Source organism: Triturus cristatus, chromosome 4_1, assembly GCF_964204655.1.
Source record: "Triturus cristatus chromosome 4_1, aTriCri1.1, whole genome shotgun sequence".
Classification (NCBI taxonomy): Eukaryota; Metazoa; Chordata; class Amphibia; order Caudata; family Salamandridae; genus Triturus; species Triturus cristatus.
The window spans coordinates 749,063,584-749,079,826 of NC_140585.1; the positions used below are offsets into that span (position 1 = coordinate 749,063,584).

The following is a 16,243-nucleotide window of genomic DNA, read 5'->3' on the forward strand; positions in this document are numbered from 1 at the left end:
AACATTTAATATGTGTTTTTAGTGCCTCTAGCCCCTCTTCTCCATTTATTTAAGCAACCTTTCTTCCACCTGCACTCTATAAGAAACACTTCTATCTGCTCCTTTATGCAGGCAACGTAACACATTTTTTCTCCAGTATTGAGTCTTTCATAGATTCATACAGTTGAATCCTCCCTGTCGTCAAGGTGGGAGTCCACGATAATTATAACTAGCAGTATGTTGGAAAGCATTGTACAATCCTGCTTAAATAAAGTGACATTGTTAACCAATTCACATAATTTTAAGAAGAACCAAGGTTAAGCCAATCAGGAAGCAGCTCTTCCACTCAAGGGCCTCCATCCCTCAGATTTCTTACCACATATCGAGTGAAGGGAGTCTCCCTGAGCTCTTTCAGTTTATTATTCTTCAAAGCAAATTCTTTGTCAACTTTTGAACCTCAAAAGACTAAACGTTTATTAAAACATTTTTGAGTGTTAGTTCTGACAGCAAAGTATCTCAGAGGCTTCTAAAAAGGGTATTTCCAGACCTTGTGCCTCCTGTGGAAAGCTTAGGCTCAACTCTGAAGACTGTCATAATAAATGGCTCTACTGCCTTCACTGTTCTCATGAAGCCAAGGACTGCAGGTACTGCCATACTTTTTCTGCAAAAACTCCCAAAGATAGAGTTGACAAACTACTAGTTTGGCTCCAAACATTTAAAGCAAAGGAAAATCCATCCTTTACAGATGAAGGCGAGGGAGCATCTCCTCCCAAAAAACGAACGCCTTTAGAAACAAAATCTTTTCAGAAGCCCTCCAAAAAGATCCACAAAGGCCAAGAAAAGAAGCATTCGAATAAGAAACCTGCCTCAAAGGTAGGAAACTCCATGAAAGAAAATGATTCATCCTCTTCAACAAGGCTTGAGAAAACCAGGTCGTAGCCTTCTACTGCTTCATTAAAGTTTATTCTTAGTTCTGACATACAGAAGGTGTCAATTGACCCATTGTCACCAAGACTAGTCATCAGAGAAACCATTGTCGAAACCTTCATCAAGGAGAGCATCTTCGACGATGATAATGACAGCTGCTTTGTAGTAGAGAACATCAACAGCGATAACATTGTCGTCGACATTTATACCATCTAAGGAACCAGCACAGTTGACGACGACATTGTCAACTGTACTGACAATGATGGCTTCATCATCAGAGCCTAGAACCTTTCTCAATCAAACATTATTCTAATTGCAGAGAAGAGAATACTGGTTTCTATACTGCCTGAACAAACTTCTCCCAGCAAGGTCTCGCCTCTTCCGCCTACTTACTGGATGTTTGTCTCTGAGGATGTAGGTCCTTTTGGTCTTGCATGCACTCCTGCACAACTACATGTGACATGTCATGAGGATGATGATGACTATATAGAGGAAGACATTTCTTTAAAGGATCAACCAGATGCTACAAAATCCAGATCTAGGGAGACCTGTGCGGAGTAGTCGTCTTATGGTGCATGTGATGATTACAGCAAGAGTTGGTGGTTGTTCTGTACTTCCAGAACAGATTTGTGCTCCCCAATACACAACTGCTCCTCATACATCTCATCTAGTCCATTCTTTAAGGAGTCCAGGTCTGTAATCAAGACGTGTTGCACCACTCAGAACAGTGCCGCCTATAAACATTCAGGAAGCTTATTCTTAACATGGCGAATTGGAAGTGAATAAAATAACCAAGGATCCACCAGCGGATGCTGGACTGCACTGGAATGATTATGTGGCACCTCTGTCAGCTCCCCCTCATCCACCAGCTGTGAGCTCCCCTCCGGAAGACATTCATGGCTTTATGCTCTTTTGGAGAAAGCGTCCAAGAGGTTGATCTTCCCATTCCCTCAGTCAGGCAAACTGATTTCTGTAGGATTTAAAGAAGCCAGCACGCAAATCCTTTAAGACAATAATCATTATAGACAACATATGGCCTGAGGTCCTGGAAGTAATGAACAAACCAGCAACGGTGGCTGCAGGCAACTACGTGGCTGCCATTGTGACCCAATTGGGCAATAAGTGCAAAGCCCCAGACGAACCACCAGCTTGCCTTTTTGGGCAGTCATGACCGGATTCATTGGTTATGCAGGCTGCTAGAAGACATTAGAGAAACTCTATCTCAATTTGTTACACTCCAACTGACATGGAGGGTATCGCCTGGATAATGTGGGAAAAGATTTTCTACGATGGCGGCTACCACCGTTAGAGAACCTAATGCTCTAACCATATTAGGGTGATACAACAGACAAATGTGGCCTGATCGATGAGCTTATCTAGAGTTTCTACCAGAGGACAAGAAGAATGAAGCAAAGGCGATTGTATAAGAGAGTGGGAGAACATCGTCTGAAATCATTGACACGGCCATCTTAAGGAGGCAAGGATGTCTCAAGGCAACATCCTTTTAAACCAGAGTTCTCTGGGAGTTTTACAACAACTCATCTTTCACCCCCTTTGTGGTGCAGAATGAGGGGCCAGTTCTCTTACAGAAGGAACTTCCTGTCCTACAAATACCAGCCCTCCCTTCAACCTCAACATAGTTACCCTCAGCAGTATTCCCAACAGTAGCACATCCTACTGCAGATTGGCAAGGCAGTCCACCACTGACTGGCAAGGCAGTCTCCACGTAAGAGATTCATGACACCGAACCAGACAAAACTCATCCAGGCGATGTATAATAACCTCCTCATTGAGGCATGTATTCGTCTCCAAATATGTGCTGTTAAAAATTGGTGCAATGGTTAAGCAATAAGCAAAAACGACAAGATACACATTTTTCTTTATGTACTTTTATGAGTGTTAATGTAGTGCATCATAGAGTTGTTCATTTGGTATTATGCTGGTAGGGTTGTTATATTTTGGTTGCAATTTTTTGGGAAATGACATTTACAGTATTATTTAAATGGTGATGCATACTTCGTTGCTGAGCGTTCACAAAAAATTGGCTTCTTAACACTATTTTGCACCTTCTCATGAACATGCAACATTTGTAGTAGCAATTTAGCATTGATACATGTAGCATGTATTATGAAGCTTCTCGTTATAGATCTGTATAATTGATTTTATCTAGATACCTAACCCATCCTATACGCCCATTTTGCCTTTTTGTTAGAATATTTTATTTCTAGCCTTTCTGTGAGACTTTGGATTTATAGATATTTTTGGGGGATCTGTACTAAACTTTCTGACAGTATTTATTTTTTATTATTCATGAATAGATGTGACAACAATTGTTCTTTTCAAATGTATTTATTGTTGTAATATTTGTATTTAAATAAAATAAAAAGTAAATATATTTCCAATACTGTAATTGTGTTTCAGCCTCCAGTAAGTAAACAGCTAGTAATCAATTGTAAACCTGTAACTGATCGAATCCGGAAAGCTTACAAAGATAAACACAAATACAGGTATGTTCCATTTTTTTTAATAACTGATGTTTTTACGTAAATATGAATTGCTTGTTACCTATATAGTAAGTTTTATATGAAAATGATCTTTAGATTTTGGAACAATTGCACGGAGTTAAGGGATGCAATGCTGCTCGACCAATTCTTATTGTTGTTTTAACGCCACCTCACGCCGTGATGTCCCTGTCCATTAGAGTTTAGACGGAGACTGTGGTTAAGAAGGATTTGGCCATAATACACACTGCTATTAGGTTAGTTATAGCAATGCAACATGTTGTTGCTTATGCATTTTTAGCTCCTCCCTCCTAACTGAGGCATGGTCTATTTGTTGAGACATGTTAGCTGACATGGAGTTTAGAGTTTGCCCATTGTTTACCATTGGTTGGCTTCATTGTTACTCTCATTTGCTTGTTTCTTATTTGTTAATGTATGTGGGCTTTTCTTCCGCTTCTTGTGTTTATCCCACCACTGGAGCATGTACGCATTATGGTGTTCTTGCACTGCTCGCATTTTGAGGCACTACTGTTTTCTTTTTTAAGCACTCAGTAAGAGTGCCTGTGTTTTCCAGCTGTTTCACTATTGTCCTCTCTTCCCCATCTCCACGCTGCTTTCTTTTGCCTGTGTGCTTCTTCCGCCCCTCTATGATGCACTTACCCTCATGTGTTCCCCTCTACTTGTGTTGCTTTCTTACCAGTGTGCTTCTCCCCCTTCCAGCTCCACATATTTCTCTTCTGTGCTCCACAGTGCTCTCCCTCTCTCCTATTTGCCTCCCAAGCTCTCCATAGTTTCCCGCCCAACCAAACCCTCTGTGTTGCTTCTGGCTTCCTATGTTGATTCAGGTCCCGCCAGCCCTCTATGATGCTCCTTTGCCCACTGCCTGTGTTGCCTCCCCCACCATTTTTGCCCAAAATGTTCCTCCCACACCCACAGGCTCGGGTTGCTTATGAAATATTACATTTTATAATTAGTAAATATGTACTATTTTTTTTACCTATTTTTATTTGAATATATGTACCTAAACTGAATCAAAAAAATTATGTAACAATAAAAGTTATTAAGAATCCATAACTTTTATTGGTACGTTATTTTCTAGATTCGAAATAGATTATTAAATATTTTATAATTACTGTTGGAAAACCACTCCCACACTAGAAGGGGTGGTGGTGGTCTTCCGGACACACTGTGGTAGCTTGGCTCGAGTGGTCAGGAAACAGGCGCCGTGCTAAGCATACAATATACCCATACAATAACCATGCGTGCATCCGTTCCAAAAACGACTCTACACCGTAAAAATTATGAAAATATTCTTTCTTTATCTTTTTCTCTTAGTTGCTGATTGGAAAAATAAATAGGTCAATCACAATATACAAGTTTCAATTAGTGCAGGTCAAATAAATATTGGCTGTTTGATGAAATAAATAGGGGTGATCATAAATAACAGGGCATAAATACAAGTGCAATATATACAGACAATTAAATACTTTGAGGCAATAAATACTGTACCAATAAATATTGTACACCAACAAGTCCTGTGGACCTATAAATATAGTGCAGCAATAAATAGGTAAAAACTCAATAAATACAGTATCCCCAATAAATAATTAAAAGTATACAGCAACCCTCATATAATCAGATGACACTTCAATTCTTAAGGGCTGATATGGCCCAGGCACAGCTTGTAGGGTTGTGGAAGGCTTGAGGGGGGCTACTCCCTGGCTGGGACAAGGCTGAGGCCTAATCTGAGGTAGATCCAAGGGGGGAATACCAGTGCCCTGGCTTTCTCTCTCCACACAACCTCTCTAGGTTAGTCCCAGTTCACCCCAGGCACAGTCAGGTGGGTTTCAGCACCTCCCTAGCCCCTTAGAGCAGTCTCTCAGGTCTCCACAGGGCCTTAGGCGCCCTCTACTCCACTTACTGCCCTTTTTCTGATGTTCCGACGCCGCTGGAGTCGTGTCGACGCCGTGAGGCGGTTCCGGTTCGGTCTCGGCGGCCTCGGCACAATGTCAGTTCTTTGACGACGCCGGTAGGCGGTTCCGGTCCGATGTCGGTGGCCTCGGTTCGATCTCGACCTCCGATTCGACGGCGTCGGGCAGTCTCTTCACGATGTCGACTTCGGGCGGCTCCGGTCCGATGGCGCTCTCGGCTCCGATGACGTCGGCCGGCCTGGCCTCGATGTCGACTTCCGGCGACTCCGGGGTGCGATCCTCACCCCCGACCTCCGGTGCTCCTCCACACAGGTTCCGGGCGACTCCGGAGTGCGATCCTCACTCCCGACCTCCGGTGCTCCTCTACCTCGGTCTCCGACGACTCCGGAGGGCGGACTTCACTCCTCCGATGACGCCGCTCGCTCGACCTCGGTTCACTCCCTCCTCGACCTCTGGTATTCCTCACGACCTCCGTCGGCGCCCTCTCACGACCTCAGGCGGCTCCGGGTACGACGTCTGCTACTTCAGTCAGCGCCGCTTCTCCACCTCGGGCTCCAGGTCTCAGGCTACTCGACGCCGGACTCCAGGGAAACCAGTTTCCAGGTCAGGATCTTGCTGCTTTCTTGGTTCTAAGGCCTGTTCCTGCTGTCCAGGTCCTTAGGATAAGTTTCTTCTGTCTTCTTCCCACACAGGGCTATAGGCTGGGATCCATCAGTAGGGACAAGTATCAAGGGTGGGTTTATGGACCCCACTCCAGGCACAAGTTTCCACCCCTGCTGCTTCACTCCTTCCTCCTTCACTGTTGTGCTCCTCTCTCTTCACCAGTCAGGTGCCAACTGCCAGCTCCAACTGCCAACACTCTGTCTTAACCTCCCAACATTCTAAACCGCCTCCAACGGTCACAGGGTTCTGGAATCTCCTGGAATGTTCTGGAAGGTGCTGGTAGGTTCCAGTGGATGCTGGTGATGTCACAGGTGGCCACCATTTTGTGCTTCAGGCCCTCAGACAGAAGTTTCAGGGTTAGCTAAAATGGCTCCCTGAATCTGTAGCAACACGAAAAAGTCTGGTGGTTCCCAAAAAGGAAAAATTCAAACAGGGTTTGAGGCAAAAGTGGGACAAAATAAATAATGATGAGGAGGGACCACCCAAAGGGCTGACAGGTCTAACACGCGTCCCCCCCAGCTGAAAGTGGGGAGAGCTACCCAACCCCTTGGGAGTTCTCATCACTAAGGCGGAAATACCTTGAGAGACCGTCTGCATTGGCGTGGTCCACTCCAGGCCGATGTTCCACCTGAAAGTCCATCCCCTGTAGGGAAATAGACCACCTCAACAACTTGGGATTCTCCCCCTTCATTTGCATCAGCCAACGAAGGGGTCTGTGGTCGGTCTGAACCAGGAAGTGCGAGCCAAACAGGTATGGCCGCAACTTCTTCAGAGCCCATACCACTGCAAAGGCTTCACGCTCTATTGCACTCCACTTCTGTTCCCTGGGAAGTAGTCTCCTGGATAGGAAGACCACGGGTTGATCCAGACCCTCTTCGTTGAGTTGCGATAACACTGCCCCAATGCCATGTTCTGATGCATCTGTCTGGACAATGAACTTCTTGGAAAAGTCTGGGGCCCTTAAGACCGGGGCCTCGCACATGGCTTTCTTCAATTTCTCAAAGGCTTGCTGACAAGCCTCCGTCCAGACTACCCGTCGAGGTTGTTTCTTGGACGTGAGCTCCGTGAGAGGGGCTACGATGGTACCGTACCCCTTCACGAAGCGGCGATAGTATCCCGTGAGGCCCAAAAATGCTCGGACCTCAGTCTGTGTCTTGGGGGGTTCCCAGGCCATGATGGCCTCGATCTTCGCCTGGAGGGGTTGCACCGTTCCCCTACCCACCAAGTGTCCAAGGTACACTACCGACCCCTGCCCGATCTGGCACTTGCTGGCCTTGATCGTCAATCCAGCTTGTCTCAGGGCCTGGAGAACAGCTTGCAGGTGACGCAAGTGATCCTCCCAGCTGCTACTGAAGACGGCTATGTCATCCAGATAAGCAGCAGAGAAACTCTCCATTCCGGTGAGGATCTGGTTTACCAGGCGCTGAAACGTGGCAGGTGCGTTCTTGAGCCCAAAGGGCATCACACAGAACTGGTAGTGGCCATTGGGCGTGGAGAAGGCTGACCTTTCCCTTGCTCCATCAGTCAAAGAGATCTGCCAGTACCCAGAGGTAAGGTCAAAGGTACTTAGATATTGGGCAGCTCCCAGCCGGTCAATTAATTCATCCGCCCTAGGGATCGGATGTGCATCAGTCTTTGTCACTGAATTCAGTCCCCGGTAGTCCACACAGAACCTCAGTTCTGGTTGGGCACCCGGTGGTGCAGCTTTCGGTACTAACACCACCGGACTGGACCAGGGGCTGCTAGAAGGTTCAATCACTCCTAGCTCCAGCATCTTAGTGACTTCACTATGAATGCTGGCCTTCACCTTGTCTGACATCCGGTAGATCTTGGACTTCACAGGTGGGCTGTCTCCTGTGTCCACGTCATGGACGCACAGGTGAGTCCTACCCGGGACAAGGGAGAACAACGCAGAGTACTGCCCCAGGGCCTGGCGACAGTCCTCCTGCTGTTCAGGAGTTAGAGATGGGGAGAGAATCACTCCCTCCACCGACCCATCCTTTTCCTGAGACGCAAACAGATCAGGGAGAGGCTCGCTTTCCACGTCCTCTCCTCCGTCAGTCACCATCATCAAGATGACTTCGGGCCTCTCGTGGTGGGGTTTGAGGTGGTTGGCATGCAGCACCCGCAGGGGCTGACGAGGGGTCTTCAGGTCCACCAAGTAGGTAGCCTTACCCTTCTTCTCCAACACCTCAAAGGGTCCTGACCAGCGATCCTGAAGGGCACTAAGCTCTCCTGGTTCGATCACCCACACCTTCTGGCCAGGCTCCAACTCCACCGGGTGAGCGTTGTGGTCATACCACGCCTTCATTACTGCTTGGCTGGCTTCCAAGTTGTCAGAAGCTTGCTTCCACAACTTAGCCATTTGGCTCCGGAAGGCCAGCATGTAGCTCACCACATCCTGGGGAAGCTTTCTGGGAGTTCTTTCCCATCCGTCTCTCACCAGGTTGAGAGGTCCACGTACAGGGTGCCCATACAGAAGCTCGAAGGGGCTGAAGCCCACTCCCTTCTGTGGCACTTCCCTGTAAGAAAAGAGTAAACAGGGTAGGAGGACGTCCCATTTCCTCCGCAGGCTTTCAGGCAGACTTCTGATCATGCCTTTTAAGGTTTTGTTAAACCTCTCCACCAGACCATTGGTCTGGGGGTGGTAAGGAGTTGTGAACCGGTAGGTCACTCCACACTCCTTCCACATTGCCCGCATATATGCTGACATGAAGTTGGTCCCCCTGTCGGACACAACTTCCTTGGGAAAACCCACTCGGGTAAAGATTCCCATCAGGGCCCTAGCCACAACAGGTGCTGTTATGGTCCTCAGAGGTATTGCCTCTGGGTACCGTGTGGCATGATCCACCAGAACCAGGATGAACCTGTGACCAGCTGTAGTTGGTGGATCTAATGGACCCACAATGTCGATGCCCACCCTTTCAAAGGGGGTGCTAACGACAGGAAGTGGTTCCAGGGGAGCTTTCAGCTTCACCCCTGTTTTCCCACTGGCTTGGCAAGACACACATGTCCGGCAGTAGGTATCGGACGACACTTTCATCTGAGGCCAATAAAAGTGTGGGACAAGACGGGCGAAGGTCTTGTCTTGCCCCAGGTGTCCTGCCAATGGTATCTCGTGAGCCAACTCCAGAAGGAAGGCTCGATAACGTTGAGGAACTACCAAGGCTCGTGACGATCCATGTAGGGGTGCCTTGGGTTCACTGTAGAGGAGGCCATCCTCCCAGTAAACACTGTAGTTCCCTTCAACGTTCCCTGCTGCCTGGGCTTCGGCCTGTCGCCTCAGCCCCTCAAGGGTAGGGCACTCCCTCTGGCCCTGGCAGAATTCCTCCCTGGACGGGCCTCCCTCCACGTGCCACTCGGCCGGGATGGGTAAGTCCTCCAGGTTGGTAACGTCCCCCTCCGCAGACTCCTGGCCCACCACCTCCGGTGGCCTATCCGTCCTACGGGGTGGAGACGCCGAGGCAGGCTCCTCCTGTCCTCGGTTCTTCCCTTGACTGGCAGCTGGCTGGGCCTTTGTTCCAGGCTCCAGCCGGAATGAACTCCCTCTTCGGGTAGTCTCGGACCTTGTGCTAACACAGGCCCAGTCAGGTGTACCCAGCATCTCGGTGTGAGTCCGGTATTCCACCTCCTTCCAAGCGTTGTGCTCCATGTCATTGCCCAGCAGACAATCGACTGGCACGGCAGGGCTTACGGCAACTCGAAGTGAACCTGCAACCCCCCCCCATTCAAAGGGAACCTCGGCCACGGGATAGTGACCTGTTCTGCCGTCAGCCATCGCGGCTGGGTGGAGTACATCGGGAATTACCTGCTCTGGAGACACCAGCTGGCTACGCACCATAGTCATACTGGCTCCTGTGTCTCTCAGAGCCTCCCCTCTTTGGCCGTTGATGGTGATCCACTGCCCATACTTTGCGGTATTTGCGGGCACCTGGATCTTAGGAACCATCTCCCGTTCTCCCAGGGACACTAGAGTGACACCCGCCCACTCCCTTCCCTTAGTTAAGGGCATCTCCTCCCCGAGCACTACACTAGCTACTCCGGGGGGCTTTCCTCCAGTGGGAGGGGGTGATCGTTTCTGACACTTCGGATCTCCTTTATAGTGTCCAACGCCACCGCACTCGTAGCAATGGACAACCCTTGGCTGCTGACTCTGGCCAGGATTAGGGTTTCTGGGTGGGTTAGCCTTAGAGGTGAATCCTGTTCCCTTCCCTTGGAAGTTATTTTGGGGGCCTTTGGAGAACTCCTTTTTCTTTTCCCCCCCCTCTTTCTTCTGGGGGGCGCCCTGTCCGGCCTTTTGAGTATCCCCTCCAGTCCCCCTTGTGGACACCCGGGTACTAGCCCAAATGTCCGCCTCCTCAGCAAGCTTCCGGGGACTGGTCAGCTTGCTATCCACCAGGTGTTGCCGCAGTTCAGGGAAACATTTCTCGAGTAGGTGTTCCTTCAGTACTAGGTCAAACAGCTCCTCGTAGTTCCTTACTTCACTGCCCTGAATCCAACCTTCCAGTGCCTTCTTTGCATAGTCCAGGAAGTCCACCCAATTCTGTGTGCCCAGTTTGTGACTACCCCTGAACTTCTGTCTGTACTTTTCAGGTGTTAGTCCAAACTTTCTGATGAGCGCCAGTTTCATGGTGGGGTAGTGGGTCTGCTCATCCTCTTCGAGGGCCAATAAAGCATCCCTACCAGCTGGAGGCATGTACCTATACAATCCTCCTCCCCAATACTTCACTGGAACCCCATGGGCCCTCAACGAGACCTCATAGGCTGCTAGCCACTTGGCGATGTCGTCACCCGCCCCATAGCTAGCTACTATGTCCTTTGGCAGGTAAGGTTTGGATTCCCTGGTGATTTCTTGGTCTTTGCTGCCACCATTAGGAACAGTTGGTGCCCCAATTCTTAAGATCTGAAGCTCTATCTCTTTCAGTCTTATCTCATGAGCCATCTTCTGTTTCTCCGTCTCATGAGCCATCCTCTGTTCCTCCTTCTCCTTCTCCAGCTTTGCTAAGTCCCATGTGAGCTGTCTTTTCTCCCTCCGATCTGCTAACTCCACTTCGGATAAGCCCCCACTAGAGACAGTGCTGCCCTTCCTAGAAAGTGTCCTGGGCCCTGCTGACAGGTTCCCCACCTCAGGTTGGTACATCTCAGCCCCCTCGGGGTCAGGCTCTCCATCCCTGTCTTCCTCCTCAGCCTTGCTTTCTCGGCGTGCCTCCCCCCAAGCCCTTAAGCTGGTTTGGAGTGCACCCTTCTTTGCTCCTGGGGGACAGTACACCCCCTCCCGCTGGCAAAACTCCCTGAGTTGGGCCACAGTGTACGTTTCTAGATTTTCTAGTACAAACTCCATCTTGCCCACTCAGGTTAGAGGACAGGTTTTGTGCAGTAACAATGCAGGGGGGTACCTTTAATAATACCTCCTCCCACCACCAGAGTAAATTTGGAAAAAAACAAAAACCCACAATTAGGAAGGCCGCTGTGAGAAAACTCCCGGTGTAGGCCTATGGACTACCCACAGTTATTGTTGAGTATATGTAGGCACAGCTCTATCCCACCGCTGAACACCAATTTATGTTGGAAAACCACTCCCACACTAGAAGGGGTGGTGGTGGTCTTCCGGACACACTGTGGTAGCTTGGCTCGAGTGGTCAGGAAACAGGCGCCGTGCTAAGCATACAATATACCCATACAATAACCATGCGTGCATCCGTTCCAAAAACGACTCTACACCGTAAAAATTATGAAAATATTCTTTCTTTATCTTTTTCTCTTAGTTGCTGATTGGAAAAATAAATAGGTCAATCACAATATACAAGTTTCAATTAGTGCAGGTCAAATAAATATTGGCTGTTTGATGAAATAAATAGGGGTGATCATAAATAACAGGGCATAAATACAAGTGCAATATATACAGACAATTAAATACTTTGAGGCAATAAATACTGTACCAATAAATATTGTACACCAACAAGTCCTGTGGACCTATAAATATAGTGCAGCAATAAATAGGTAAAAACTCAATAAATACAGTATCCCCAATAAATAATTAAAAGTATACAGCAACCCTCATATAATCAGATGACACTTCAATTCTTAAGGGCTGATATGGCCCAGGCACAGCTTGTAGGGTTGTGGAAGGCTTGAGGGGGGCTACTCCCTGGCTGGGACAAGGCTGAGGCCTAATCTGAGGTAGATCCAAGGGGGGAATACCAGTGCCCTGGCTTTCTCTCTCCACACAACCTCTCTAGGTTAGTCCCAGTTCACCCCAGGCACAGTCAGGTGGGTTTCAGCACCTCCCTAGCCCCTTAGAGCAGTCTCTCAGGTCTCCACAGGGCCTTAGGCGCCCTCTACTCCACTTACTGCCCTTTTTCTGATGTTCCGACGCCGCTGGAGTCGTGTCGACGCCGTGAGGCGGTTCCGGTTCGGTCTCGGCGGCCTCGGCACAATGTCAGTTCTTTGACGACGCCGGTAGGCGGTTCCGGTCCGATGTCGGTGGCCTCGGTTCGATCTCGACCTCCGATTCGACGGCGTCGGGCAGTCTCTTCACGATGTCGACTTCGGGCGGCTCCGGTCCGATGGCGCTCTCGGCTCCGATGACGTCGGCCGGCCTGGCCTCGATGTCGACTTCCGGCGACTCCGGGGTGCGATCCTCACCCCCGACCTCCGGTGCTCCTCCACACAGGTTCCGGGCGACTCCGGAGTGCGATCCTCACTCCCGACCTCCGGTGCTCCTCTACCTCGGTCTCCGACGACTCCGGAGGGCGGACTTCACTCCTCCGATGACGCCGCTCGCTCGACCTCGGTTCACTCCCTCCTCGACCTCTGGTATTCCTCACGACCTCCGTCGGCGCCCTCTCACGACCTCAGGCGGCTCCGGGTACGACGTCTGCTACTTCAGTCAGCGCCGCTTCTCCACCTCGGGCTCCAGGTCTCAGGCTACTCGACGCCGGACTCCAGGGAAACCAGTTTCCAGGTCAGGATCTTGCTGCTTTCTTGGTTCTAAGGCCTGTTCCTGCTGTCCAGGTCCTTAGGATAAGTTTCTTCTGTCTTCTTCCCACACAGGGCTATAGGCTGGGATCCATCAGTAGGGACAAGTATCAAGGGTGGGTTTATGGACCCCACTCCAGGCACAAGTTTCCACCCCTGCTGCTTCACTCCTTCCTCCTTCACTGTTGTGCTCCTCTCTCTTCACCAGTCAGGTGCCAACTGCCAGCTCCAACTGCCAACACTCTGTCTTAACCTCCCAACATTCTAAACCGCCTCCAACGGTCACAGGGTTCTGGAATCTCCTGGAATGTTCTGGAAGGTGCTGGTAGGTTCCAGTGGATGCTGGTGATGTCACAGGTGGCCACCATTTTGTGCTTCAGGCCCTCAGACAGAAGTTTCAGGGTTAGCTAAAATGGCTCCCTGAATCTGTAGCAACACGAAAAAGTCTGGTGGTTCCCAAAAAGGAAAAATTCAAACAGGGTTTGAGGCAAAAGTGGGACAAAATAAATAATGATGAGGAGGGACCACCCAAAGGGCTGACAGGTCTAACAATTACATCATACATATTAAAAACAAATAACATTAATTCATATGTATTTATATTGTTAACTATTTAAAGTAATTTAACATTATTTCCTATGGGGTTGTATTTTAAGCCCCTGGCTCCATTATTTTCTATGTGAGGACGTTGCAGTACCAGCAGTTGTACTTGTGTAGTGCTGGAAGTTACTACAAAAGTTCAATTTGTGAATATCAAAAAGTGGTAAGCTTACTCAGAGGTGTACATTTCCTCAAAGGTGCAATTTTTGAATCCAGGCCTGAGCGTTGTTGCTTTGTTCTTATTTTTACCTGCTGGTAGTGGCTGTTTCTTCACATGGTGTACCTGAAGTAAGCCCACCCACTCCAACTTCATGTTTCATTTCCGCATGGCCTTAATTGTCTGGTACTGACTATTGCTAAAAGATGTACTAGGTTTTGCTGCTTTTCCCAGTTAATATTCTAGCCGCAACAACAATTTTCCTCCGTATTTTACTGATTATATCATGCTAAAACGTCGTACCTAATAATGTAACTATTTAGGTCCAAATGGTATGTTCTATTAACAGAATGGTGGTTATTGTGCTTATTCCAAAGGTTAGCTCATGTACCTCAGCCTACTAAACCAGTTTATTTAGAAGACCATCTATTCTGTGATGCTGTTTATCATTTTAATCACTACAACTACTTTAAAAAAAAATGTTAACTACATAATTACATTTACAACTTTTTCTAAAAAGAAAGAGGTGGCTTTTCATCCAAATTGGTCCAAGAAGTTAAATCTCATTTTTTTTTTTAAAGAAACAAAACTCCCAATGAAAATGCTTATTACTTGATGCATAACTTCACCCCTTGCAGTTGGGTAGCTCTGTATGAAAAATTATTATTAAATAGATACATTTGTAAATAATTGGCAAACATTTTTATGTTGAAGTACACATCCAGATGTATTTTTATTCCAGTGCTATACAGTTTTAATTTTTCACTTAGCCATGATTGATTCTTGATGGCTCTAAATAACCATGTCTGTGTTTATATAATGAGCATAAACGTATAAACTTCTGAAGATTAATATTTTCTCTCTCCTCTGATATCTATTCGTTGTGCATTATATTATACATACCAGCCACCTTATATTTGTTACTATTGGATTGGATTGAATCTTTTTCTCAAGACCATATTTCTTTTTTAGTCATAATAAATCTGCATTATAGGAAGGGCATTTCACTAATGGATTTATTTTCAGGACCAGTCCAACTGTGGTATTAAGACCTGGCTGTCTTGTTAACATTAATATGCTTATATACCAAGTTGCTCCTAGCTCATAAAACCCTCATAGCTATTGATCTACAATATCTTGTAGTTTTGTTGGTGGAATCAGAAGGTTCATTACAAAACAAACTAGCATTAGCATGGCCAATAGGTCTTGCCTTTGTGATCCTATAAGTGTTTAGCCAGAGCTATTGGTTTTGCCAATGTCTTTAAGGTATATTGTTGAGCAGCATAGCTGCTGTGCAGCATGTTGAAAAGTTATAATAAAAAAGTGTTATATGCATTTGTGTTACCTTATACATAACCAATAAGACATTATGTACAGTTGAGCGACCCTATTAAAACAAGCATTTGCAATGCAATAGGTCTCGCATTTGTTGCAGTTGGAGCTACTGGCATTGTAAATGGCAGTGTTTTTTATCAATGTTTTTGTTTGCAGTGGAGTGATTATTTAAAAATTACACACTATACCATATTATAAGCTATTCTAGCAACTGTACAGTAAAGCTAGAGTGTGAATGGATGAATAAAAATACAAAAAACAGGATCTAATAATTTACGATGGAATGTATAGCAGGGGACAGGGACTACCGATCACAACAAATGTACTTGCAGTGATTGGGGCATCATATGCAATAAAAAAATCGGTAGTACGGGGTGTCAGCGACGCTTGTGCAAATGTTGTTCAGCTGGTGAAGTGGTCAGCTCTGTTTGCAGATGCAAAGTGGTGAAAGGTGAAGTATTCAGCTCTGTTTGCAGGCACAAAGGGATGAATGGTGAAGTGGTCACTCTCTTCAGCGGTGAACATGCTCTTTACTGTTGCTCATGGGCATCAAGAGACTCTGCCAGGTCTAAGGCATTCTAGAGACCTTATATGATGGCTGGGGTTTGTAAATGAACCTACATTAAACACCACTAAGAGATGAAGCGATTTCTGCAACATCACATGATTTTTCTCCAAAATGTGTTTTTTCAGTTTTACTTTTTGGATTCCTGGGATGCTCTAGCATAAGATTCCCGGTTCCACCATGATTCATTTGGTACAGTAAATAAACACAATAACCAAAAATACTCTCAAACTGCAGTTTAACGGAGACGTGGTTTTCTGTGTAACAGACAAACGCCTGACCATGGTCCCAGCAGGGGCACGTGCCACCTAATCTAGAGACACTTCTCTCACAGGAGTTGTGCCAACTCACCTGCAGCCAAAGCTATGGGTCACGGGAAAATGGGATGGAGAGTAAGGGGGTACAGGGAGAGAGAGAAAGGGGGCACAGGGAGAGAGAAATGGGGGCATGAAGAGAAATGGCGGACCGAGAGAGAACGGGGGAAGAGAGGCTGGAAGGGTGAAAACGAAAGGGAGAGAGGGCACTAGTGAGAGGGGTACCGGAAGGGGAAGGAGGTGGACAGGTGATATACATTTTAAAAAGCAGGTCTTTGGCAGTAGGTGATGAC

The 16,243-nt window shown here is 47.3% G+C and overlaps 1 protein-coding gene across 1 annotated transcript in view; it reads left to right on the forward strand.

Annotated features, from left to right (window-relative positions):
* Window positions 1-16,243, forward strand: part of GNPTAB (N-acetylglucosamine-1-phosphate transferase subunits alpha and beta) — a 644,942-nt gene that overhangs the window by 535,188 nt on the left and 93,511 nt on the right. Inside the window, exon 17 of the mRNA XM_085653265.1 lies at window positions 3,328-3,413. Coding sequence (XP_085509391.1) covers window positions 3,328-3,413 — 86 coding nt within the window. The remainder of the gene's footprint in view (window positions 1-3,327; window positions 3,414-16,243) is intronic.